Source organism: Chamaea fasciata, unplaced genomic scaffold (genome assembly GCF_029207755.1).
Source record: "Chamaea fasciata isolate MVZ Bird 193981 ecotype frontalis unplaced genomic scaffold, bChaFas1.0.hap1 SCAF_12, whole genome shotgun sequence".
Lineage (NCBI taxonomy): Eukaryota > Metazoa > Chordata > Aves > Passeriformes > Sylviidae > Chamaea > Chamaea fasciata.
The window spans coordinates 4,213,387-4,240,699 of record NW_027094097.1 but is presented as its reverse complement, the minus strand read 5'-3'; the positions used below and the strand labels follow the sequence as shown (position 1 = coordinate 4,240,699).

At 43.7% G+C, this 27,313-nt stretch overlaps 1 protein-coding gene and 1 long non-coding RNA gene across 5 annotated transcripts in view; one reads left to right on the top strand and one right to left on the bottom strand.

Annotated features, from left to right (window-relative positions):
- The window catches only part of ZNF423 (zinc finger protein 423), a 228,117-nt gene extending 203,538 nt beyond the window's left edge, over positions 1–24,579 (top strand). For all 4 annotated transcript variants that reach the window (XM_066194231.1, XM_066194232.1, XM_066194234.1 and 1 more), the window contains 3 exons: positions 1,321–1,452; positions 3,033–3,148; positions 24,035–24,579. In XM_066194231.1, the coding sequence (XP_066050328.1) occupies positions 1,321–1,452; positions 3,033–3,148; positions 24,035–24,064 (278 nt within the window). In that variant the 3' untranslated portion in view covers positions 24,065–24,579. The remainder of the gene's footprint in view (positions 1–1,320; positions 1,453–3,032; positions 3,149–24,034) is intronic.
- LOC136295664 (uncharacterized) lies at positions 2,234–4,044 on the bottom strand. The gene is made up of 3 exons (XR_010722763.1): positions 4,024–4,044; positions 3,242–3,302; positions 2,234–2,779 (listed from the first exon to the last, which is right to left on the bottom strand). It is a non-coding gene; the product is annotated as an uncharacterized lncRNA (long non-coding RNA).
- Positions 24,580–27,313: the final 2,734 nt, after the last annotated feature.

The following is a 27,313-nucleotide window of genomic DNA, read 5'->3' as shown; positions in this document are numbered from 1 at the left end:
TGTGAGCACCCAGTGCCACACGGCTGCCAGGCAGAGCCCACCCGGCCTCGAGGCAGCACGGGCAGCCTTGGACAGAGACCCTGCCATCCTTATAGTACCAAAGGCTTCATAGGAAGCAACACTTTCCTTCTGTTTAGCCCTTTTAAAGATAGAAAAAGCTAGTTTGAAGCAACTGTAAGTAAAGGCCGTGCTTCTGAGGGCCCACATTGTTCCTAAGATCCAAATAGATTTGGCAAGAATTGGTTCATAGAGTAATGTAGTTGTTTCTTAGTGATCTTGGAACTAAAAATTAATAGCCATTGATATCTGAGGATGTAAAAGTAAAGATGAGTGTAGAACAAAAGAAAGAATTTATTTCGTTTTTAAGGTATGTTTTCATGAGAAGTTCATGTGCTGCCACAGTGAAGACAGGTTTGCAGAAACCATCCAGAGTATTAAAGCTTTTTAAGTAGTTTCTGATTTTTATAAACTATATGCTATGTTTTCTAAAGTCCTGCAACTCCCTCCCTCCCTCCCTTGAAGAAAACCAAAGGATTGTTTAGTTTTATGTGTGAAAATTGCTTTAATATGACTTCAGTACCTAAAAAAAAAAAAAAAGCTCAGCTGCACCAGGAACCACAAAATCCAGTAAATAGAGAAGCTTATCATCTTGCAAAAGTGGTAGGCTTGAACCAAGAGTAATAACTATTGCTATTTCAGTGAGTTCAGTTAGAATATGGAGGCATCTAAAATGGGCCTTGTGTATTCAGTACTTAAGGTATATGACAAGGAAATTATGCTTTCAAATTACATTTAAATACCTTCAGTGGTCTCTCTACACCATGTAAAAAGCCAAGAGATTTAAAAAAAAAAAAATTACACTGACACTCCGCTTTCAGCTCCTGCTATTCTCCAATAGTTCCTTCCTCTCCCGTGTGTTTGCAGTGTACTCTGAGGTGAAGACATCACTTCAGCCCTCTGTCAGTGCTGGTGGTTGAATTCACGCTATTAAAGGAATTTTAAATGCTGTTTCCCTCTTTAATACTCTGCACCCAGGGCAAGGCTGCTCTCCCTTTGTGGCAGGCTTGCGCAGTGTTGTTGGGATCCCGGGAGCCCCGTGTGGGTTCCCGGTGGATGGAGCTCGGGGCCACCTTCAGCCCAGCCCAAATGTGGGGGCTGCACCCCTGAACGCCAGCAGCTCGTCCTGCTCGGGGGCTGGGGCTGGGAATGGGGGTCCTGGGGGCCCTGTGTGCCAGCACAGGCGTTCCCTGCCCACTGCTGCTGCCTCCCCGATGCTAATCTGCTGTGTCACTAACAAGTTGTATCATTTGAACCTTGCAGAGGAAGGCATCAATCATGAGTGCAAGCTGTGTAACCAGATGTTTGACTCTCCGGCAAAGCTCCTGTGTCACCTGATTGAGCACAGCTTTGAGGGGATGGGAGGCACATTCAAATGCCCTGTTTGTTTCACAGGTAAGACAGGGAGGCCAAGACAAGCCTCAGCGTGCATGGCTAGATCCAGAAATGACACTCGGGGGATTTGTAAAATAGTGTGTTCCTTTCCCTGGGAAAAAGAAATACTGTGCTTGGAAATGTTCAAATATCCTCTGCCTGAAGCTGGGGCTCGCTCTGCCGAGCAGCTCTGTGGCATTTGACACCAAGCAGCACTGCCACATGCAGTGGGCTCTGCAAGGCCCCCACATTATGCCTTGTGGCTCAGAGGTGCTGTGTGTTTCCAAGTGCAGGACTTGCAAAGGATGGACATGCTCTTGCAAGCCCTTATTCCCCTGAGCAAGGACTCTTTAAAGGCCAGGTGGTGCACGATCTGCTTACAGTGCTGAGTAAAGGGGAGCAAAAGTTTGATAAGACCAAATTGTATAACTCTATGGTTTTGCCAGCTGCTCTCAGAGGTTTTTTTAAGCCCAGTTTTCTTACAGTGGCACATTTCTAACTCCTGTCTGAGAGACTGCTAGGTATTCCTTCTCCGTAGATCATTTAAGCTGTCTCATCAGTGCAAATGATCATGGGTGATTCTTGCTTTTCCAGGATCTGCAGGGTGCATGCTAAAGGCTGCCTTTTATACTCTCTTCAACACAGTAGTTAACATCTGCATTTCCAATCTGTTTGAGAGATAAGGATCATGTAGGTGTCACCGTGGGTCTGCTGTCAGTAAAGGGGCATGGCAGCACCTGCTATTCCTTCAACTTTGGTGGGAATAAGGTGAACTTACGTTCTTTAGAGTTTGGCCCACGATTTGAGAAACTGTTTTTTGCGTCAGCTTGGAGTTAATTTATCCTTTCTTAAATGTGCTGTAAAAAATTTTGGGTGCATTTGTTAAATTCTGCTGAAGAAGCTGTTTTCACATACAGATGACCATTCATGTAAAGTGAGACAAAAATTAAATCAGATATGGATATATTTTTTAATCAGCCAAAGCGGTGGTTCAATATGTTCCACTTCAAAATTTCCCTCAGTAAAGTAAGAATAATTGTCAATCCAGAATAATAATGCAGATGCTGTGATATCTGTGATGCTAAAGAATAATCTCTTTTTCTTTCAAACTGTAAGGACAACATATTTAAAAGATCTAAAAATTGTGGCAAGCCTGCCCTTTCAGATTCACATTTCTGCCAGAAATGCTGTTCTGGGCCACGTGTCTTCCAGACCAGCCATCAAGGCTTCTCCTGGCCCAGTTGTCCTGCATTAAAAATGCATCTGATGCACCTGCCATGGGCCCAGGGCTCCCCACGGGAGCAGTGACGTCCTCTCTTTGGTCTGATGACTGAGTTCTTCCAGTTACCTGTGGACAGTGTTAGCTTTATGTGAGATATCAAAAATCCATACAGGATGTAAAGCCTGTTAGAAGTAAGCTGACTGTCAGCCTGGAGACTCTAAATTGACTACTTGTAAGGAAATTCTGCTGAACCAAGTGTATCGGCACTTCTCTGGCAGATATCCTTGGACCTTTTACAATTGCAGAGACTCTGAAGTGCAGTTTGAGACGAGGTGCCTCATTTGAAGCAGGCTTAACTAACTGTACTCTGTTGTTTCAGTTTTTGTACAGGCAAACAAACTGCAGCAACACATCTTTGCAGTGCACGGGCAGGAAGACAAAATTTATGACTGTTCCCAGTGCCCACAGAAGTTCTTCTTTCAAACAGAGCTTCAGGTAGGTTTACAACAGGAGTAAAAACAAAGCTAAAGCTGTTGATTTCTCTGTGCAACTGTCACCCTTGTGCAGCATTTAGAAAAGGTGCCTAACCTTGGTACGGTCTCTTCTGCCCTTAAACAGTCTCTGAGTCTCCTCCTGCCTCCTCGGGTACCTGGAGGAGAAAAGGGTCTCTGAGCATGGCTGGAATAAATAAATAAATAAGACAAGACAGATATCATGATTTATGAGTATTTCTCTTGACAGTAGTGTTGCTACATCCTTACATGTCTACGTCAAACACCTTGTAAATAATTTCTTTTTCTCCATCAATAATTTAGGGACTGATTAACATACAAAGACTAAGCAAATGGCAGCTGCCCCATCCCCTTCCTCGCTGCTAAATCATAAGTAAAGGAATTTTCCCCACTGAGATGTGAGAAAGCGTGGGTGCAGCTCGACATGATGCTCAGGCAGAGGCTCCTCCCAGGCAGTAGCACATTGCCAAGCTGTGGCTGTGCACACCAGCCCTTACACACCACCTTCCCTGGCAGCACTGGGGGCTGCAGCCACAGCAGCTGTAGCCTGCACAGAGCCAGTGCTTGGCTCACACCCATTCCAGGGGGTACAAATCCTTCTGGAGGGGCTGGACCCCGACTTGGGCATGCTGCTGCAGCCACGCTTGGAGCCTTGTCCCCAGAGGCCTCCTTGGAGCCTTGGGAGGGAGTCTGGGGGTTAAATCCCACCAGTACTCTTGGTGCTAAACCCACACAGTCACTGAACCTCCGTGGTGTGTGTGCATGGGACCTCTTGGGCAGTGGAGCAGCAGAGCCTGCCCTGCCAGAGAGCTCGTGGGGAGGTGCCCACCCCGGCTGGCCTCCTCACACCTATCTCACCTGTGCAGCGTGGCCACCAAAATCACCCCTCCCATCCCCTGGGAGAGGCAGTCTTTTATAGAATGGTACCATATGCCTCATTTAAATGTATTAGCTTTATAAACCATGATTTACTTAAACTTTGGAGGGTTTTTATTTATCTTGTTGAATTCCCAAGCTGCTGCCTCTTGTGTTGTGCTGTCATGCTGTGGAAGGATGGCTGATCTTTTCACTTTGTTGATTTTATATTTTTTTTTTCCTCCCAGGGGATCCCGCCTTTCCCTTGTTCTAGCGACCTGATTTGCATAAGTGTACAAAAGTTTTAACTATACCTTGTTAATATTTTAATAAAGTCAGCAGATTTTAGGTTTGTGTGTTCTCACTGTGAACGTTTTATGAAGGCAGCAGTGGCTTGCAAAGACAGCTTTGATTTTTTCCTCCCATATCTCCCTTAAAGTGGTGTTTGGTCAAAATGCCAGCACAATTAAAATGGGAACACTGGCTTCCTAGGCCACTGCATTAACCTTTAGAATCAGATGATCAAATAAAGAGAACCTGGTTAAATTATAGTCTAAGCAGCCTGTTTTTTGCAATTACAGATTTTAATTACATAGTGTTTCAATTCTGAAGTTTTGTGCATTGCACAATTGCTGCAAATGTCAGCTTTAATCATATAAATTAGGATTGTAATTTTTCGGTTCTTGTGCAGGATTTTTTTGCCCTCAAAATTTTTCTGCTTATAATAATTCATAATAATTACATGAGTAGTTTTGGTTGATGTTGATGTTGGCTGAATGAAAATTCAATACTTAGCTGCACAGTTTTAGTCTTTATTTCAGTAGTGACTCAGAAATGTGTGTTTACTTTATGCCAGGGAATTTACTAATGCAAATATTGGAGCCAAGGAGGACACAAAATGTGTGTATAAATCAGTTAGAAATGCTTAAGACTTTTGAACCAGTCTGCCTTGGCATGATTATCTCATTAGTTTCTGGTGTGTAAGCTGCCTGCTCTAAATTCCTCAACTGTTGCTTATATTTTTGTTGAGTAATGAAGATTTAGTATTATTTTAGTGAACCAGTTGTTCAACTGTTACTTAGGGTTAAATCTGCATAAACCTCTCTGTGTCTTTAACTGTGCAATTATCTTATGTGGGCAAATCAGCCTCCATCAAGGGGTTCCGCTTGATGAATTTGACTGTTCAGTTCTCAACTTGCTTTCCTACTGGCATGAAATGACTGGTATCAAAATTTGAACCTACGCGCTGTTATCCTTTGTGTTTTCAAGTGAAACCACTGAAAATACTTTTTAAAAACTTGAGCATTCAACTATTTCAAGAAGAAATTCAGAGTGGGGTGCTTGTAGAAAAGCAGGGAAAACAAGGAAGGTGGGGAAAATGGCAGGCAGCAAAGGGAAAAGGTAACTTTCAGACTGGCTTAAACTAGCCCTGCTGATTTTTGAACACATTTTTTTGAACAGGGTGAACACCACATGTGCCATGAGATGAGAAACTGTAAATGCTGCTGTAAATATACCTCTAGTGGCTGGTGCAGATATTGCTTTGGTAGCTTTAATGCTCTGGAAGTGATCATACCCTCTTTGTGCTGCTGAACTAGTAGTTGTATTTTAATATAGGATTTTACTTTGAAGTTTACACCATCTGATGGAGCTGTAAAACCAAGGCTTAGGAATGCTTTGAGGAACTGAACTTGCTTTATAAACGGTGGGAATTTTGGTGAGGATCTGGAGCAATGAGTCAGTGACGTTACTTTGATGATATCGCCACAAGAAAAGAAAACAGAATGCTACTTAACTGCTTACATTATCTCACTGGAAATAAGGAAGGAAAACGTGGGAAGGTTAAGCACGAAACACAAAGGAAAGAGTATGTGTGATAACCCCACACACCCTTAGGGCAGAAGAGGAAAGGCTGGCAGCTCTGTGCTTTTCACATCCTCACTTGGTACAATTGACAGCTATGAATATCATGAAATTCTCCTGGAAAAAGAGAGAATTTATAGCTCATGTATAAAACACCAAGGCTATGGCATTTCATTCCCCTTACTGAAACATGCTCACTGAAACAAGCGTAGAGGTGGAGGCTTGGGGTTTCCTTCCATGTAGGGCAGAAGGAGCCCTTTCAGACACATGCCCATCTCCAGGAGCTGTGCTGGGAGCCTGGTCCAGCCCCTCAGAGGCAGCCGGAGCCGTGGGCACTTGGACCTGGCAGAGGAGCTTGCTCTTTGACAAGTGGAATTTTGATCTTTGCTGTTTGAAACGTAGCAGGGAACCCTGCCAGACCCAAAGATGGGTCGGAAATGGTGACATCATGGGCGCTGAGAGATATATTTGTGATGTGATTCACAGCAAGGAGAGATCCCTTCCTCAGTTGTTTGCATTGAGAATTGTATTAAGCAAATTGTGACTGAGCAGTGGTTTTCAGAGAAAACTTGAGGAGGATTTTTGCACGTGCTCTTTTGCCACACTGCTTTTCCAAGGAGCCATCACATAACCGGTGAAGTATTTGTATTTAAAGGATTAATTCCTGCTGTTTGCTTGTGTACTGTTAATCATACTGTTTCCTCCTAAATGATTACAATTGATGAAAACTAAGGCAAGGGATGTAATAAACAATGCGCAAATAATCCAGGTACCAAGGGAGCAGGGTACCTGCCAGGTCTTTCCTAGCACAGGTGTTCAGGTGTTTTATTGCCTGCTATGAATAAAGGGCTTTCTTTTCTGCTCAGATTTGGAGATGTGTCAAGCCAGTAAATTAAGAGAGCTTCACTGAAGGAATGTGCTGTCATTTTAAATGCCCAGTTTTTTAAACGTACACATATCAAAAGGAGCTACCATGGCTCATTGGCTAACACTGTGGTCTGTCTCCCCTCTCATTTTATTTTATGTGAAAAGCTAGCAATTTTCATATATCCATAAACAGGAATGAGCTGCTGCACAGAAATTGCACTCATTATATTAATAATGATTTACTATGAATGTCCTCCAGGGGCTTGATTTGGTCCACATCAAAGTCCTTGGGATTCTTTCTGCTGATTACAGCAGATCAAGCCCTAAGCAGGTTTTCTCTTTTTAAGTCTGCTTTTAATGTCAGCCTGATGTCAGATGTGCCTCCTGTAGAGGACTGTGACCTGCCCAGGCGAGGGGCACTGCAGCGAGCTGCCCTATGGTCTGATGTGGCCCACTGGGGACACAAAGGAGCTGCTCTGTACCTGTGCTGGCCTCCCTGGGAGGGGGCAATGGGGAGCAACATCTCCAGCTGCTCATGCCAGTGGTCCTTGGGGCCACGTGGGTATAACAGTGTCCCCTGAGGCACTGAGGGGAACGAGAGCCTCTTGGCTTGGCTGTGAGCCACCTGCCCGCAGGTGAGTCCGCAGGGCTGTGTCCGAGGGCTCACTTCACCACCAGTGGAGCACTGAAGAAAGACTTAAGCAATTTTAAGTCTGTACCCAGCCATATCTCCAGCTCCTATTTGAAAAAATGGACTTTACCTACTCTCTGGGGATATAAGAACGCTTACTTAAGTAGAAGTAAAATTTTCTTCCAGCCAGCCCCGTGCGCTTGCAGGAGTGCAGTATTTCAGTGTTTCTGGACTCCAGTGTCCATTCAGGCAGTGAGATAAAGGCAATTCCATGGCATCTTGAGGAAGCTGCAGAAAATGTTTCTCCTTAAGAGTGTGTGGATGGCAGGACAAATGGGACACGAAATGTGGCTCTATCTCAAGGCAGTGCTTTCACTTGATGTAACTTTTGCTGGATTTCAGGACTTAGTGTGGCTTAGATGGCAAACACCAAGAGCTTCTTACTGAAAACATACCACGAGCACTTTCTAAATTTCATACAAAGCATATACAAAATCATGTGTAGAATTAATTTTCTGCAAGTAACAGATTTTTTTCTTTTAAAACAGATTTTTTATCTTTGTTTTTTTGCTTTTTCATAGGCTCTTAAGAACCTGTTAGCTATTTTTCCTTCTTTCATACTTTTATTTCTTAATTTTCAATTTTTTTCAAATGTCGTTCCTTCTTTAAAATCATGAAAATTACCTAGTCAGTTATCCTAGCAGATTTGGCTAGCGTTTTTTAAAAAAAATGATGCTATGGTGCTTGGAGTATTGTTAAATTTTAATTATTAGTAGTTACAAAGCTAATAAATTACAAGACTACCAAAATCTATTCCAGCCATATTGCTGGGTTTCATTCAGACGCAGTCAGATAATTATAACTAACAATAATTAAAAATTAAAAGTGCTGTAGGCACATACCCATCATGTTGAGTCTGCCTGCCTGAACGTTCTTTATGGACTGCAAACCCACAAGTTTTATCTGTGATCTGTTTTCACAGTAGGGAAGAGTTTTTACCTCTAAGGTCTCTGGTTTTCAATGTGTGTGTTTAAATTCAGAGGAAGAGGAGGAATACGTGGCTGTTTGAAAATTTAGGGTTAGGAACAGGCTCTGAAAAGGACCAAAACTAAGAAACACCATTGTAGACTCTGTGGGGCTGGTGCTGGCTCTGCAGCGGCTGCAGTTGGGGTTCTGTGCAGGGGATGCAAGAGGTTCCCTGAGCCTGACATCCACAGAGGTTAATGTGAGAGCCAGGGCTGTTCATGCTCACGCACCTCTGTGTGGTTTGTCAGCCAGCACCTTCTTCCCTTGCACTCTAGCAGGGGGTATTTGCTGGGGCTGTTGGAACACTGAGGGAATCCAGACCGTGTGGCCTCTTCGCGTGGCCACCTCCGCTGCAACAAAGGATGGTGCAGAAATCTTGAATTGCCCTGTGTGTGGCATAGTGCCAGGGTGTAGCATTTTCATTTGGAAAGATTATTCTGATCAATACATTGCTGCGTCTTTATCCTGTCTGAGGTCTCCAGTGAGAGGCAGAAAGATCCCTCACCTGAGATGAAGATATGTCTGGCACTGGAGCAGCGTGGCCCATAACAAAAACCCCTCCTTCATTTCTTAAACATTAGGGCCATTCTGTGGCTGGCCCTGGCTAGCAAAGTGCACACAACTTCACATTAACATGTGCAGAAAACCCAGCAGCCGTGCAGAGTGGAGGAAAAAAAGAAGGGAGCCAGGTGAAAGGCATCGTTTTAGTCATTAATGCACTTAAGCGCACCCAAGTGTCAACATGTGTGATCAAGTGTAAGGAGGCATGTCGTTCCAATGTGGCAGTGCTGGCACACAGACGGGGCTTCCTCCGGCAGAGATGGCACTTGGATCTGCTGCTCAGGCTGCCCAGCTAAACCCGTCGTTGCCTGTCATCTATGCCCTAGGGCAAGGGTCCAACCAACTTTTGCGCAGGCACCATGCCATCCCAACAGATGGGCAGGAGTGTAAGCCGCCAAGAGACAATGTATATGCATCAATTGTGTTTATTGAAAGCACAGTTCCTGGCTGGAAATGTTCAAATGTCTATTTATTTTGAGATAAGATGCCTTTAGTTAACGGGTATGGAAATGCAGCTTAGCTTTGAATTAATTACTTTATATACATCACAAAATATAATGCAGACATGAAAGTGTAAGATGTGCTGATTATGGGGAGGTCTGTTAATGGTCTGTCGTGACACAGAGTCCCCCCTAAAATTGACTCAATGTGCCAAGGTGCTACTGGCCTCTAATAGCAGAGACCAAATTTTGTAGGTGCTGCACATAACTGTACAAATCTCTGGCTCGATATATAGCGATATGCAAGGAGCCAGCCTTTTACACTGGCAGATTTTCCTTTGCACACAGATGTATAAGCTCACCTCCCCTCTTCGTGGTGGAAAACACTTTTCTTTTTTGGGGCAATGAGGGTGATACACTAATCCAGACCAAAGCTCGACTAGTTTACACATCTCACTGAAGAGGTTTGTTTACCGTGTGACAAAAAGAGAGGAAAATCATATAATGTGCTTTTATATTTGACAGCATTGCTGCCCACCAGAAAGGGTAAATTATGGAAGCATCCAGAGAGGAGTCTGTATGCACACATTAAAGGGTGTTCCCTTCCCCTACTTATTAGCTTTATTCAATTAAAACTTGTTAGTGTTCTTGAAGGATGTGCTTTGAAGACCCTTCTGAATATACAATTTGATATTCATAAGGATCCAGGCATACTACATGTAAATAAATAAAGCAGGAATGTTGTACTTCCAGATACATTAATGCATTCCCATCCTCGTGGAAGCAGAGCACATGGCCTGTGTTAAACGTCCATCCTGACCAAAAGGAGGAAGCACAGGAGAAGAAATGAGAAATGGATTTTCTTTCAGAAGGACCAGATTGCACTCTCTGGTCTGGCAATAACAATTACTAATGACATTTAGAGAGAAATTAAGGATGAGAAATGCAAGTTGGCATTTCAGCAGTGCCAGTCAGTAACATTGCATCAGAGCTCACAGGAGAGATGAGAAAAAGTTTAGGGATGGAAAATTAATTTTGTTATGTCAACAATTAACAAATACCTTTTCTTCATTCTTTACCACATTATCACAAATTACCACTGTGATAGTATTTAGCAGCTTCTCAGGTGAATGAAAATTTCGGCACTTGGAAATCCTTATTTCTGGAGTCAAAAGCACATGTTTATGTTTTGCTGTGTTTTGTTGAACAATGAACGACAGAAAGAGGTTCAGACTGACCAGGGAGGGAGAGCATGAGCCCTTGGATATGTGCAGCAAGAAAATTCTGTGGATTCTCTCTGCAGATCTCTGTGGTTCTTATAGCCATGAATGAATTTGTTTACCAGCACATTTTCTGAGGTTGTTTTTTCCTGTTTTGTAAATTTGGAAAGGCAAGGTTGAATAATATACCCCGTTCCACGCAGGACAATTTTGGAAGAGCCAGACACAAAGCCCTGGAAACCTCAGACCTTTTATTCCAAAGTCCTTCACGTGTTCACAAGGTGACATGCCTGTCCCCACAGGAGGGTGGTAGGAAGCCCTGTTTGCTGCTGCTCTGTGTAGAGGCTGGAGCACAGAGGCCATAAGCTGTGGGGTTGGGAGCGTGGCCATGGCACAGCTGGCTGTGCAGGAGCAGTGTCCTCAGGGACAGCACAACCGGCTACCCCTGCTCGGCCCTGGCGGGCTGGGTAGCACGTGCCTTTGTAAGCAGGGCAGAGTCCTTAAAATAGAAACGGAACGCTTGTGTAACGCGTAGACAAATAATGGGGTTTTTTCTTTTGTTTTCTCTCTGAATTGTCTTGTCAGAGATTTTCTTTGCTGGGGGGAAGAGATCTCTGATCCAGCCTTTTGATTTTCTCCTGCTGTAGTAGCTGCCGTGGAGCAGAGTTTGGGGTCTGAGCACAGACTAGCTCTGTTGCCTCCTGTAAGTGTCGCTAGCATCCAGAGGAACTGACTGTTTTTCAAAGGAAGAGGGATGCTGCACTGGAAAGGACAGAGTATAAGCATTATTTAAAGGAAATAGTGGAGCTTGATCAGTTTTAAAGAGCTCATCGAGGGTGCTGTACAGCATCCTTTTAAAAGTTCAGTCTCTTCGTTTGCTTGCAAAGACCAAAATGGGGATGCTTGTCAGACATAACAGTATATGCCTGAGTGTTTTCACAAGAAATGTCTAGATCATTAAATATAATAGGTCTCAGCTGCAGTTTTGATCACTGAAGCATGCACACAATTCATCACAGCAAATTAGGTACGTCTTTGTAACTTATCTTTCTGCAATTTGCTGGCACTTCTAGAGTGCTGAAACTTATATTGGATGTGCTGCAGAAGCCATTTCAGATTAAATATTCTGTGTTTATTGTTGGAGAACAAGGATTCCCTAATAGCAAAAACATGGAGCAGTATATGTTTCTGCTCCTGCATCTTGCAGAACCAGCAGTAGTACCAGTAGAGATCCCCAGCCACATTCATTATTTATATATTTCAGTGAATTCCTTGTCTGCAGTAAAAGAGATATAAGCTTCAACATCAGTCTGTGCCAAATTCCATGCTACAGCCCATTCAGAAACCTGAGGCAGCCGTGGTTCTCAATCATTACACAGCCCATTTATCTGATTGGAGTTTTGTCCTCTCTGCCTTGCTGAAATGCTGCGTGTTCTTTAAAAGCTGAGTTTGACCTTCGGAAAGAAAAGGCATTTGCTATTTTAATTTTAGGGGTTTTTTACAGAGAACCTGAACCTACTTAAATGGAAATTGGCATTGAAAAGCAGCAGTTATTGAAAAGCATTTACTTTATTACTAGAAGAGAACAGACGCTAGTGGATTCAAAAATTACGTTTCAGTGGACTCATCAGTTTCAGTCACTAGTTAGTCTGTGAACAGATGGATGTATTTGTAACAGTTAACATGAATTTATACCCTGGAATTTTACATTTGCCCTAAGAGCGCTGCTATCCTAGTTGCTGCCTTGAAGGGTTTGGAGATGCATTTTATTTTACTGAAAAAAGATATGTTTGTTTCTAATTGCAGAGATTCCTTACATCATAGAAAGCACCTCAGCTTTCAGAAATGTGAATGATGTATAGCTTCTGTGTAAGGAAAATGTTGTAAAAGAATCCCCAGTACAGCTGCTGCAGAAAAAATAAACATCTCAGCCCAAACCTAGATAAACCCCCTGTGGACTGAGAAAATAATTTTCAATAACCAGATATTTTTAACTCTGTGTATGAAGGTAGTAATCACAGTCACCTGTATTTGCATCTAGGGTCTGCCACAGTCTAATTGCTTGTCTCTTTCCACCCCCACCCCTCTAAATTTTAAGGCTACTGGATAACTGAGCAATGCATTAAGCACTCCATCTCCAAAACAGAAAGAAATACTGTCCTAGCCTCTACCATGTGGCATCTTTAGGTTTCAGGGATTTCGTTTAAATCTGAAATTTATGTCCAGGAGAAATAAATTATTAGATTGTAAAAGCAGCTGGGGAGGGAGTAAATATAGTCTCTTTTGTCCTCTATATCATTTCCCCAGGAAGATAATAAATGTGTGGCAAGCGTCTTGTGTTTCCTCGGTCATACAAATGTTGTGTGTGTGCTGTATTTCAGATGTGAAGCCTAGACTCCAGACAGGAAATCCTGGAGTGATACTGTGCTGCTGTTGCCTACTGCTGTGGTACTGGTGGAGGCCCCATCACTTTTACTGCTAGAAGGAATTTGAAAAATAATTTCATGAAGAAATTTAAAAGGCTTTATGTTTCTTTAAAAGACCCTTGATTTCCCGAGTCAGAGATGTAGGGTGTAATCCTAGGGTTTATCTCCTCAGCCAAGGAAAGGCAGCAGGAGCAGCAGCCCTGGCTGCTGGAGAGAGCTGAGGACAGGGTCCTGCCCTGTGACCCCATCCCAAGGGCCAGTTTTCCCAGGAGGATTTTAAAGACCCTAAGAGAGAATCCTCCCTGCCTTACCTGTTCTCATTCTTCTGTGAGGTCAGATACATGGAGCAAGCATGATGAGTGGCCAGGAAAAAAAAATGGGTCTGAGAACAGCAAAAGGATAAGGAGTTATTAGAAAGTCAGTGGTCTACTTGCTTTTCTGCACCTGGCTGTGTGTATAGGGCTGTCACTGCCTGCACCTCCATGCCCTTGTCAGGAAGGCTGTCAGTATTCTTAGTTCAGCCCATGTCAGGGATCTGAAAAGAAGCCTGGAACAGCCTTGCTGTTTTCTCCTTCTGTTGTTCCTTCCAGAGAAGTATATTCAATCATATACTATTGTTTACCTAATTATTACCCTGCTTTAACATTGTATTTTGAGAGTAGTTTTATACCTCCCTTTGACCAGAGGAGAAAGGAAAAACAATTCAGAATACAGCTTCTTTTTATGTTGTGCCTGTTCTGCTTATGTTAAATGAGAAGGGGATGGGAGTGTTTGGTGCAGGGCTGGGTGCACATGTGCAATGACCCGACCTGGGCTGTAACTGCCAGTGGATGGATTGCTACTGTTCCCTTCATGTTTCATGTTAATGGAATAACTTATGAGATACTAAACTGTCTGTCCTCAGCGAGGTGATGGGGCTTTGTTGGAAAAATCTAGATGATAGAGTGAGATGGTACATGCTGATGGGATCAGTGTGGAGACAGCTCGTGGCTCCGTGCAAGGTCAGCTTGGGTTCAGCGAGGCTCTGTCACCCCAGCTCTGCGTGAGCCAGACCAGATTTGGCAGCAGCAGTCCTGAGCTTATCACTCAGCTGTGCTTGAGCTGATGCACTGTGGAGTGTCTTGTGTGTCTTCTGTGCCATGTCCTGGGCAGGCAGTATGGACACTCAGAGGTCACCTCCGTGCAGAGCCTGTCCCCAGAACCCCGTTGCCTTGGCTTTGCACCGAGCAGGAATGGCCAAAGCAGTGCCCACAGTGCCAGCCCTGGGGGAGAGCTCCTGCCTGACCACCTAGCCTCCTCATTTGTTTCTGCTATGCAGTTAAACCTGAATAAATTGCCATGGGCATTGAGGTTTGGCTGTGTATGGCATATCTGTCATTGGTGTGTTACATTACTGTGTCTCCAAAAGGAGGACTGAGGTTGTTTAGAACATATTTACTTCTGGAAAATGCGTCCTCATTAGGGGCCAGCACACTCTCTTAGTCTTTGCATGAAATCAGGATTGTTTAAGACATGGCATCTTGCTGTTTAAAAGGCAGATTTTCCTGAGACCAGTGACACTGCTGTGATGGAGTTGCAATGGCTGGAAAATCCCATTTAATCCAGTTGTTTCGCACACATTCCACAGCAATGTTGCCTTGCTCTTCTGTCTCATGATGTCTTGGAGGAAACAGCTCAAGGTGATATTTTGGCCCCTCTTTTACTTACAAGAACAAATTCAGCATGGCTCCTTCACACTCCTAGCTCCTCCAGGGTTAATTCCTTGCGGCAGCAGGCAGTGGGCTGAGCACAATCCTGTCTGCAGATTTCTGCTCTGCTGGTGGCATCTACACTAATGGGGCAGCTTGTAAAGCACTTCTGTAACTATGGCCTTGCTATTTTATAGCAGAGCTACTTGCATTGGAGGATTTTTATTCCCCTTTTGAAATTAGAAACCAGCAATAACAACCATTATGTCCAAGGCAACAGGTCACTGACCAGCAGTTTTGTCAGCCCGAGCAGTGTGTGGGTGCCACGTGACAGGAATATTTATCTGCCTCTAAGAAAAGTGTATCCATAACACAAGGCAATACAATTTGTCAGGTCACTATTCCATTAGAGGGAATTTCACTTTAGTTGCTGCTTCTTAAAGGAATTACTGCTCGGAGGGCTGTGCTCCTGCTGCAGGCAGTTGCTGCTTGTGTCAAGTCTGGCTGTCCACACTTGCTTATTTGGCCCAAGGAGCTTGGTTCAGCTGCAGCTCCCATCATTCAGTGGAGGATGTTGCCTAAGTAATGAATGTGAGACCTGCCCCTGTTAATGTTAGCATTAAAATTCACAGTTAAGACAGAGAATGTTTTATACCTGTCCTTAATACCAGGAATACCTAGCTGGTGCAGAGGGAAAAGCAACCCGAAGGAATCAGATGGTGTTCAGTGACCCTTGCCATACCAGAGAACAGCAGAGCAAGCTTTAGGTTCAGCTCAGTTCCCTGGCTTTTGTTGATTTATATTCCCATGGAAACAGTCACTCAGTGAAGCTTTGCACTCTGCATTTTAACTTCTAAAGATGTTATTAAAGCGTTTCCCTTTTGCTCTAAGTATTTTTTGAAAAGACACCGTCCTCATCCTATAATAAAGACCCAATCAGGAAATCATTTGGTGTTTAGAGGAGCCACAAAGTGTTCCATAATAATGACTCCAGCCCTCACAGAAATGAACAATTAACTGGCTTGTGTGATATGATCAAGGAGGGATTAACAAGATAAGATTTGGATTGGTTTCTAAGAAATCAACAATTTATGCTTTTGAGAGGAAAACCTTTTCCAGATTCCTGGAAAATGGTTTACCTCTGGAAAATTATTTTGAAACGTTGCTTCCCTGAGTAGGAGCTGTAAGTAAATTGGAAACAGGTCAGCACTGGGGTGTGCATTGGGGTTTTTGGTGTAGCACAGGCAAAGGAGTGTCCCTGGGGGCAGGAGATGCTTTCTCTGATTACTGTGGCTTAGGTTTGAAAACGGGCTGGCAGTGGGTGTTTGCATTCTTGAGGACAGCTTGGGAGGGTCACTTCAAAGCTGGGCACAGGGCGTTTGTGCTGCTGCATGCTGGGTTTGTGACACGTCATGGAGGTGCAAGGGTGGCTGCGACCCCAAGTGTCTGCGGGACCAGCTTCCCAGAAAAACCTGGACTGAACAAGGTTAACGCAGCACCCTTGTCGGCAGAGCACTGTGCTGGGATCCTGCAAACCATTTTCTGCTCTTGGGATCAGAAATGGCTCTGGAATCCAGTCAGGGAGTAACAGTGGGGCTGAGGAAGGAGTGAAGGTATTCTAAAAATATGGTTTCACGCACTTCTGGCAACAGTAATTAAATTTGTCCCTCTCACTCTATATTTAGGAAGTGTAAGGTTCTTCCCTCGGCTTATTTTTGATCTTGTGCATGGCATACTGGAGACTACAAGTTACAAGGATGCCGATAAATTTGCATTTCTGAGTGAAATTCTCAGGAGCGTGCAGTCCCTCAGGACAGGTATTATTAGCTCCCTGGTTTCATTGGGTGCCTCAGTGAATCACGGTGTGTTTACAGCTAGTTTCTCTAACAGAAGACTGTGGTTATCTCTTAATAATGTATTCCTCTGTGTTTTTTTTTTTTTATTTCCAAAGTGCTGTGGTAAGGAGATTTTCCCAAAAGCTTCAGTTTGCTTTTGTGCTTCAGCATTTTACCCAGTGTTTTTGGAAGAAGTGCATAGACTTTTCGGTGAGGCATTTAATAGAATACAAGAGGCTATGCCAGGCTTAGGCTGTGCTTGGAGTTCACTTTGTAATAGGCTCAACTGGGTTTATTCTCAGTTTTAGAGAAGTATAGAGATGGAAGATCTAGAAGACCGACGATACAAAATGGTTAGTCTCAAGTGGAAACGGAAAAGAATGTTACGTGCGTTTTCAAAGTCTGATTAGGACTAAACAACCCGAATCAGAAGAGAAATTAAATTCATAAATCATCTAATAATTCTTAGCTGGTATGAGAAGAAGCTGGCGCTGGGAGAAATAACACCAAGAAAGGTATTTGTATCGAAAGGTGATTTTTTTTTTTTTCCAAACCAGAACAACACAGAAACACCTATTAAAATTCCAGAATGGGTTCGAACGGGCAGAAGCCGCGCAGTGCGGAGCGGAGGCAGCGCGGCGCTGGCCCCGGTGCAGAACAAAGGCCGGCCGGGGCGGGGACGCGGGGCTCCGCCGGGGCTCTGCACACACACACCCGGCAGCCGCCGGAGGAGGAGGAGGAGGAGGAGGAGGAGGAGGAGGAGGAGGGACGTGCCGGCCACGGAAAAAGAGTTATTAAGAAAAAAAGCAGTCAGCATTTAGGCGGTCACGTGTGGAACGGCTCTCCCCGCACGTAAATGTAACGAATTGTGAAGGTTCCCTTTGACGCCAGGTGAAGCGCCGGGTCCTGGGCAGCCGAGGAGCCGGGCAGGTTCCTGGGGGTGGCTGAGGGGGTGCCCCGGGTGAGCGGGCACCGAGGGAGGCTGCTCACCCTCCCCACTGGGTACACAAACCACAGGGGCAGCGCCGGCCTGGCACAGATGAGTGTTTCTGTGTCCCAATACCAGGGAAAGGTGCAGTTACCCCTGGAGTAATCACGTGCAAGCATCAGAGTAACTCAGAAGCAGCTATTTCCATTGGAAACAGGCAACTTCGCTTTTCAGCCGACACCAAACCTCCAGGCATATTTTCTTAGACGCTCAAAATGATTTTCTTTTTTTTTTTCCTGGTTCAATAACTTGTAAAGGACAGCTTTCTACCTGCATTTGTTGAAGTGCCATCTCAAAGTGTGCTGACACAGGGACTGACTGACGTATGGCAAGTTATCAGATGCTCAGAGATGAAGGAAGCCGTAACACAGGCAGCCGTTCCTTTCACAAAGGATGTGCCACCTTTCGTTTGCCTCTACCTCCATTTCAAGGGACTCTTCAAATAAAGAAGGGACATGTGAACCTGTCTTGCCTGACAATTTTTTTTTTTTTTTTTATTGCATACCATGATAACTTGGAGTTCACTTGTTACAAGCATTTTATGTAGTGGGTGAAATACCAAGGGAAAGGAAAGAAGTAATACTGTGCTGCCTGAAAAACTATGATCTAAACATATAAATGTCACTGGGTAAGTTACCTGAAACAACTGGAAGGGCAATTAACACCTGGTTTTATGGGAAACATTGGTTACCACTATCAGTTTTAATGAAGTGTATTAACTAAATTGTGTTCTGAGTATTCATTCAACCCTGTTTATGGCACACTCTTGAGTACATTTACTGTTTGTCAGAAGTGCAAACTAGTGAACATATGAGGCTTTAAGACAGGCCATCTGTTAGTCTTAGACCCTTGGATAATTGTCAAACAGTTCTAAAAATAAGCACATACAAACTGCAAGGGGGTGCAAAGGTGATTTTTCTTTAGAGTCTGGTAGCAAAGGGAAAGTAGTAACCAGAAATTAAAATTAAAAATAAATAGTTTTATCCTGTAACGCAAGCTTGCTCTCCCCTCTTTCTTTTTTTCACTTTCTCTTTCCTTTCCCACCTTCCTCCTCTAGTGTGCCTTTTTTTTTTTTTAATTTAGTTTTTTTTTTCTGCTTGCTCTTGTGGGTCATGGCATCCCTTGAATGCCTCTCCAGTTTAGGATTAGAGCAGCACCAATTTAAGGCTCACAGCTTTCTGTAGAGAGCATAATCTCCAATGGCTAAAGCAAGGGTCATCTTGTGTCCTCTGTTCAAAGTAATCCCTTTATAAAGTCAAGGCATAAAGATTTTTATCTTTATGGATTGCTGTTAAAGGGAAGTAGTACCTGTGCACGTACATGTCTGTGCTTATGGATATGTAATGAGTAATAACAGCTGAGAGATTTATTTTTGGACCAGTTTGAAATCAAAAGATGCAAAACATTGAAAAAAGATTGCTGCAGATGGTATTTTGTAAATATTTAGACACTCTAGCTTCTGTTTGTAGCAATTTGGAGGTTTTGTTTTGTCTTTTATATATATATATTCAAATGTGAGACAAACCTTTGCTTCAAGTCAATGCCTGAATCTGAGGTTTAGTTTTAGTCTGGCAAGCTGTGTATGTTGGTAGTCAGCGGTGGCATCACTTCTCCTGTTCCCCAGCCCTGCTCTGAAAAGGGAAAGGGAGAGAGAATGGGGAGGAGGGGACACAGTCCCAGTGGTCCCCAGTCCTGACCCCGATCTCTTGGCTTAGAATCAGACAGTGCCTGAAGGGGTGATAGTAACCTGAACAGAGGTGGGGAGAGGCAGGGAGAAACTACCTGGGCTCCTACCTGGGTCTGGAGGACCCCCCACACCCTGAGAAAAAATATTGGGATTAATAGGTCACCCAGTGGCTAATTACCAGTTAATTTTCATGCTGGCTGATTGTCACATGAATCTATTATCTCCATAATTCTTATTGAAATTATTTGATGAATAGTTTCTGTTCATTTCAATGGCATTTGGAAGGGGAGAGAGAGGCTTTGTAGCCTTTTATCACAGTCCCAGTCTCTGTGTAACACTGCAGAAGGCTTATGAATTTCACCTGAGGGTGGTGGGCAGCACCAGCCTTGTTAGGCCATTTCTTAACCTTTGTATTAGACACGGTCTTTTAAGGGTATGTCCTCGTGCACGTAGACAGCGTATTTGTAAATGGCTGATAGAAAATGTCTAAATCCGTAACAGATGCACAATGGCACTATAGACTGGATGTGTTATGGCCCCAAACCATTATCACACCCCTCACAGTTGCATTTTATTTTTTTCACCTGCTCCTGTGTAGTACACCTGTGACTTGTTGGCAGTGAGTGTCGTTGCAGTGTGGGAGACTCCCAGCTTGACTGCCTGGCTTGGAGCTTCGCTCCATCATGTGCTGCTTTGTGTGTGTGTGGTTTTTTTTCTCTCCATCTTTATATAGCTTGTAAGAGTTCTTTGAACTGTTGTAAGTGATCATGTTTCAAGCCTGATGCTTTCCTTCTTGACACAGAGGTCTGAAAATGGAGATTTTCATGCCAGTGTTTTCATAATCATGCATGTAAAAAACCAGAGAAATAGTCATTGTGGATGTCCTGCACAAATGGCTTGATCTGCATCCAGAGGGCAGGCAGGGGGTGTCTCCAGGGAAGATCTGGAGAGCAATCAGTATCTACATAGACAATAATCAACAATTCTTTGAAATCTTTTTATTTCCTGCAAAACCCATCGCCCAGTTCCTTGATCACAGACACTTCCATAAATGGTTCATTCGGGGATTGTGCAGCCAGTCGAAAATTTCACTTAAACACTGCAACAGCCTCAAGACTTGGGGTAGTTGCATTTTCCCCTCTGACGTAACTAATGGAATTGCTATCCATTTTGCATGATTATTAAGAAAAGAAGAGATTTTCCAACCTTGTCCTATAAATAAGCTGTGCCTTACTTGATCTTGACAGGTGACTTAGTGCTGCTGTAGACTTTTCCAGCTGCAATAATGTCTCAGAATGATGTATTCAGTGGGGTATCAGCTGTGAGCTGTGCGTAAACCAGGGGGTCTAACAGGAGCTGGAAGAACCATTTTTCCTGTTCAGCTTCCAAATGATGTCGTGCCTCCTGCTGGCCCCAGACGGGCACGTGTATGGATGGCCTTGGAGCTGGTAGGCATGTGCACACACACAGGAGTGCTCCTGGAGGGCCTGCATTTTTGTGGCTGCTCTATTTTCCTCTGGAAACCACCATTAAGTCTTGTTTGTTTGGTTTGGTTTTTTTTTTTAACTATAATTTCTGGAGTTGAAAAATCACACCCGAGCTGTTTTCAGCCAGCCCACCCTCCTGCTGGAAAGGTGGGTGAAGTTTCCTTAGGCTGCTTAGGTAGCAGCACTCCTGTAGTATTATGTTTCAAAACGCTTCCTTCCAGTCTTTAGGATTTCCTTCTGCTGCCAGTGGCTCCATTGGGGTCAAAACTGTTCCTACTAAGGCACAGTGCATTCTTAATACTTGATTTTGAATTGCTCCGAAAGTCTGGTCAGCCAGTGGAATTTTCTGCGTCTGGGCACACAAAAAATGCCTAATAAAGATATTTGTAAAACCATGGGTCACATATAGAAAACACATGTGTGAGAAAAGAGACATAAGCCCTGAATGCCTCAGATGCTTTCTGACATCTGCAGAGCACAATTCCAATGAGCTGCAGATGTACAGGGCACAGGGAGTAGAAGCAAGAAGGTAAGAAATGACAATTGCTAGTAATAGGAGACAAGTTGTCAGACGACTTTGTGGAAGGCATCTTTTGAAATACTATGTGAGAAACCAGTGTGAGTGGCAGAGGACATAGGGATGTTCTCATGGGACTTTCAAACACACACAGTGGTGGGTATGCAGCCTTCATCTGGTGTTCACTGGCACCTGGGTGTGCAGGACTCGGCATTTGTCCCCACAGCTTGAGCAGGATCTGCTCAGAAAGGCAGGGGAAGGATGCAGAGCACACAGGCTCTCGTGTCCATAGGCATTGCAGACTTATTTGTGAGGCCCTGTGTAAAACGTGGCCCTAACTATTAACTGCATGGTCCAGGCACCAGCCAGCATATTGATTGTCAGTAATGCATGCACGGGGAATAAATGGTACATTCCCAAGATGCTAAGACAAAATCAAGATCTGCCTATGAAAGAATGTATTTTTTTAACTCCTAGCCCTATAGCACAGCTGATTTCTCAGCTCCTGCCTGACCCAGCTCTAAATGGCTGCAGTATTTGAGTACAGTCTGTTCCTTGGACAAATTCTGATCCCAAACCCAGTGTATTCCTTGTATTGGGAATGTTCAGAACACGTTATTAGCTGACGTTTGAGGAGGGAGGGCACACAATAAAAGCTTCATTATCAGATTTAGAGCCACATACCATTCCTTTATTGACCTGTCTGGTGTAATCAATGCAGCAGCCACACAAGTTTGAAATCATGTTCCCTGACTGTAGGCTGTGCGTCATGCATCCAGTGCTGATTGTGCATTATCTTTTAAATGACACTGCCTAACTAAGTATGGATTTGTCTACCACGAATAGCCCTTCTTTTAATTTGAAGATGGTAAACCTTTTGGGTTTTTTATTGATATTCAGGATGACCTAAAAATAGAACTGTAATGAAGTGCACAAGAAATGGCCATTTTTAAAAGGCTGAGGAGTGTGTGAGCACAGAGGAGCCTGTGTATTCTTTCACATTTTCATGCTTTCCCAGCTAGGTTTGGTGGGCAAGCTTCTTGTCAGCGCTGCTATTGTGTGTGCAGGGCTCCATCCATCCTCCTCCATAAAGTCATTGTCAGACTTGAGAATAACATCCAGCACTGCAAAGGTCATTCTTTCTTAAGGCCAGGAAAATTTCCATGTATATCAAAGGAAAAAGCCATTGAATTTCGTGTTTGGTGATGTTAAATTGTCTAAAAGCAAAGCAGTTCCCAGCTGTCAATTCACGAATTTCTGATTTGTGGTTCTGCATATTCAGTGTCTCAGGCAGGGGTGCGCTGAGAGGGTTCGGTGCAATGCTGAAGCAGTGACTTTATGCTTTTCCCAGCTGGTGTTTCGCTCTCGGGGGCTCCATCCGCGGCGCCGCCCCGCTGCCCCCCGGCCCCGCCGGGAACTTTGGCCGTGCTCGGGGCGCTCACAGCGCTTCTGACACCTGGTGGTCGCCGCTCGGGAGTGCACGGGCCGCAAACGCTCCCGCTGCGAACCGGGTCACCGGCCCCGCACCGCCCATCGCCTCCCTCCACGGGCCATTTCCACCGGGGAGATGTCATCTCTGGATAAAGCGGGGGAATTGCGCTTTTATCCTGATCACGATGTGGCTGTGGATAGTGTAGAAGGACCAGATGATTTATGAAAAGTTAAAATATCTTGCTTTATTTTAAAGCTTTATCGCTGTAAATAAATAATTAGATTCAAAATTCATTTTGTGTTTAAAAAGTTATTCTTCAAGCTGGCGGACTTGCCCGGCTCTGTTATTAGGCAGATGGAGACTAGGGAAATTGCCTAGGCTTGAAATAGCACAAATGAATTTTTATATTTGGGGATGCTGGGGACTCAGCTCAAGAAAACCTCACCATGAAGCACTTCTCTAGTTGCTCAAATAATTGGATAATCAGATAAATAAAGCTAAGCTTATGTGTAGGACTAGGATTTTAGTCAGAACACAAAATGTAGGTGAATTGGTACTGCTCTAAAAATACGCTTCCAAGGCTGGCTCCACGATTTATTGGCTCCTACGCAAAATGGCAAGACAGGTCAGCATCCTCTGATGTGAGATACTGTGATGACATTGAGGTTCTTACAAATCTACCAAAAGGAAAAAAGGGAACAAAAGAGACTCTAAACTGCTGAAAGAAATGTGTAGAGAAAAGTATATCCTTTAAAGAGATTTAACTTCTGGGTCACATGTCCAGCTTTTTTTTTTCTGCTGGGAATATTACCCTGGTGCCTGAGCTGGCAGTTCAGCTGTTATTGCCGAAGTATTTCTTGGACTGAAAAGTGTGTGTCACAATCTGGTGTCTCTTGCTGCCAGTACTTGCCCCCGGTACGAGTGAGAATAAAAGAGTAAAATATGGCAAGGGTTCCCTCACGATTCAGAGTTTTATTTTTTTTTAATTGTTACAGTGAAGGGAATCCCTAAAGACATTTTTTTTTTTGCCCATGAAGTTACCATTTTCTTGATATGTACTGAAAGGAGAGAAAAAAAAAAAAAGAAAACCTTCATGACTATACTTGGCTTGTAGCATTTTTTTTTTTCTAAGTTTATGCCAGCATTAACAGATCTGTCAGAACAAAGCAAGTATGTCATATTGGCAGCTGTTACTTATGAGTACTTTTTTCTTTATTGCATTTTGTTTTGTAATAATTGAGAAGCTTTTATGTTGAGCTCTGCATAAATGGTACTGAGTGGGAGGGTATGGGCATGCTTTCTATTATTCTGCCCCTCATGCATGTCTCCTTTTTTCGTCTTTCCAGAACCACACATTGAGCCAGCACGCACAGTGAGCCACTGGCACTACAGGACACCTCTCTGCAGAAGACTTGACGGTGGCACAGTGGGGAGGACCATTTGAACATTACATCCAATCAAAGTGTCATTTGCAACCCAGATGTAAAACTCTAATGATTTGGCCATGAGGCGCTGCTATTATAAGCAGCTGGAAATGAATATTAATGGAAGAGATTAAAAGTATTCCATGCTCAGTATTTTTTATTGTCCTGCTTCAGCTAGTGTACTTTAGAGCTTCTGCTTCTGACTGAATTTATAGTGTTAGATAAATCTGCTTTGATGCTGTTGCCCTTTGTTGCTTCTTGTATTATATTGATAGTTAAAGATTAGGTGTGATTTTTTTCTTTTTTGTTAACTGCTTTTTAATTGCAATTTTAGGTAACTGTGCATTGTGATGTGATTGCTTGGCTATTGTCTGAATATTTCTTTTTAATTTTTTAATTAAAGACTAATGCTTTGATTGGATTTGCCAGTTCACCGGACAGTGATTAAAACTATGTAATGAATATAATCGGTTTCAGTGCAACTGGATGGTCTGCTTTATAAATGTGACTTAATCTGATTGCAATAACTAGTACAGTTCAATAAAGGGAATACATGAGCTCAGTGTCAGAGCTTGTCTGTCTGTCAGTGCCCCCTGCATTGCTGCTGCTGCTGGGGTGGCTGAATCTCAGTGATCACTCACCTGATGGCACAGAGCACTCTGCAGCCCAGGAGGAGGGAAAGCAAGAGCCATGGTTCTGTGTCTGGCACTTTGTTTGTTTCTGGATGTACCTCCCTGGCCCCACGGCAGGTTAAGGTGAGGTAAGAACATGTACTATGAAAAGGTATTGCTAGCTTATAATACTTATTAATATTTTAATTTTTTCAGCAAGAATGCAGGGGCCATAGCTGCCTTGACCATACCTCTTTGCTTCTTTGTTTCAATACAAAAAAAAAGAAAAAAAAGTTTCTGCATTGTATACAAATGCACAGATATTGGATCAGGCCTTGCAGACCCTGGTAGGAGGCTGCATATTTTAAGCACATGGACCTCCAGACCCCCAGGTATTGTAGCTCTGTGTAAGTGCCATACTTCTTATACTGGAAACTGCCATCAGACAGCCTAACAGAGCCAGTTGCCAGGCTTTCTTTTACTCTTGTTAAACTTACAGTAATGAGGTAAGTTCTATCTCCAGTCAGAGAAACAGTCCTTTTAAGGACCATGGACATGTCTGGAAAGTTAGAAAGATCTAGTTCTCCTGATGTCTCCAGCTTGAATGAATCATAATCATCATGAAAGATATTCAGCAGCTGTGACTGCTGAAATGATGTGGTTACCCATTCCCACAAAGTACAAGGCTCTGCAAGACTGTGGCATGGGAACATGCACAGTCAGAGCCTTTCAAAATCGCTGCACTGAACTGGAGCACAACTGGTTGTCATTGGACTGTGTCTGGGCTTGGAGCATGTGAGTGATATTTTGCAGGAAACGTTTTCACAGACATATAGTCAATGCCTAAATTAGTTTATGTAGTGAGCTTTTTTACAAGTGCAAGGGTGGCACAGCTTGTTGATGCTGCAGCCCATGTTTTCAACAATTTAGATCCCTGCTGATGTTGATAGTCCTGTTGCACATACCTGGTTCCTTCAGGACAGGAAGGGAAGGCTACAATCTAAGCACAACGTCGGGCACAACTGAAGTAGGGTCATCTTTACAGCTGGAAGCACCAGAGCAGTCCTAACTTAAGAAAAGGTACAGCTTCCTAAAAAAAAAAAAATCCTGTTTGAGACAAATGATAGATGGTTTTTATCCTCCTGAAATAGCGTTGCATGGACAGTCAGAGTTTAGACTCAAAATGTGGCTTGTGATAAATTTATAAACCCTAATATAACAAAACTAGGAATGACTTTTCTTAATTCCAAAGAGGACAGTTCTGTTTGCATCTAGATTATTCTTAGCTCATTGTTTCTACATCAAAATCACACTAAAATGATTCATTTCTAGAAAAGAGTGTTAACTTTCAACCTGATTATTTCTCTCTGAACCACGGAACAGATGTGGCTGGAAAATTAGTTAATGAAATCACCAATTCATTATTCCTGTTCATAATATAAGCAGGTTCCTAACTCAATTGTACTACTTAAAGATGGGAAATGGAAAAGTGTCTTGAAGTACAGGCTCACAGACATGCCCTTGCAAGAAAAGCTGGGAGTGTACAGCAGCTGCTGTACAAAGAGCTCATGTGCCATTTTCTCTATGCTGAAAGAAAGGTAGCAGTGGAGATATTGAAAAAGGAGGCTCTTTGCCTGACACTGGTTTGAAACGATGCTGGCTCACTTCTGGGCAAGCCTTCAGAAATGAAAAAATGTAGGCTTCTATCTTCAGGAAATGTTCTGCATTGTCAGTCCCAAGAGTTGAACTAATGTTTCCATGCAACTCGAAGAGCTGCCTTAGTAGTGCTGCACTGAAGCACACGCCTTTGTCTGAGCATCTCCCTGCTGAGTAGTTAAAAGTAGGTGCGCAGTCACTGTGCTGAGATGGGGAGCTCCCCACAGGGGATCCTGTTTGGAGCTGCATATATTCCCCATGTTACTGGAAATGTGGGCACGGGTCAGGGTGCTGGGGACCTGCTCAGTCCAGCAGTGCCAAAGCAGTTCTTAAGCTCATGTTTCATCTGCCTCAAACCCCAACCATGTCATGGGCAGGGGTAGAGGAGAGGAATAGTTTGGTTTTCCACCCAGCCTTTGAAAGGTAAGCGGCTCCAAAGTATGAGTGAGGGCTGTGGTCCTGCTCCATCTTCTTCATCCCCTTTGGCATAGGAGCCTCACTCAAGAGCAAGTCAGGTTGGAGAGAGGGGTTGGACTATGCCCCCAGAGCTTGGAAAATTGAGCTGTGGTCCTCTTCTGCTCTTACAGTGTTAGGGTAATATTTGAAACCAACGGACCTATGCCACTTCTTAAAAATATTTCTTTCCTCAGACAATATGTGCAAATGTGCAGAATGCTTGCCATGAATCTACTGGGTTATTTTGTGGTATTTTTGCGATAACCAGACCCATGTGAACAGTCATCATTACATGGCAAGGGATGGTGCTATCTTGATAACTGCTTTCTTAGGGGCCAAAGAAATCCAGTTTGGGGTATGGGGGTGAAAGCTACTGCAAAGAAGCAGAGGGAGAGTCGCCCACTCTTCTGTTCCTGCCATGGAGCTGCGTCTGTGACACTCTGGACATCTGCAGCTCACAGAGGTGATCCTTAGCCTA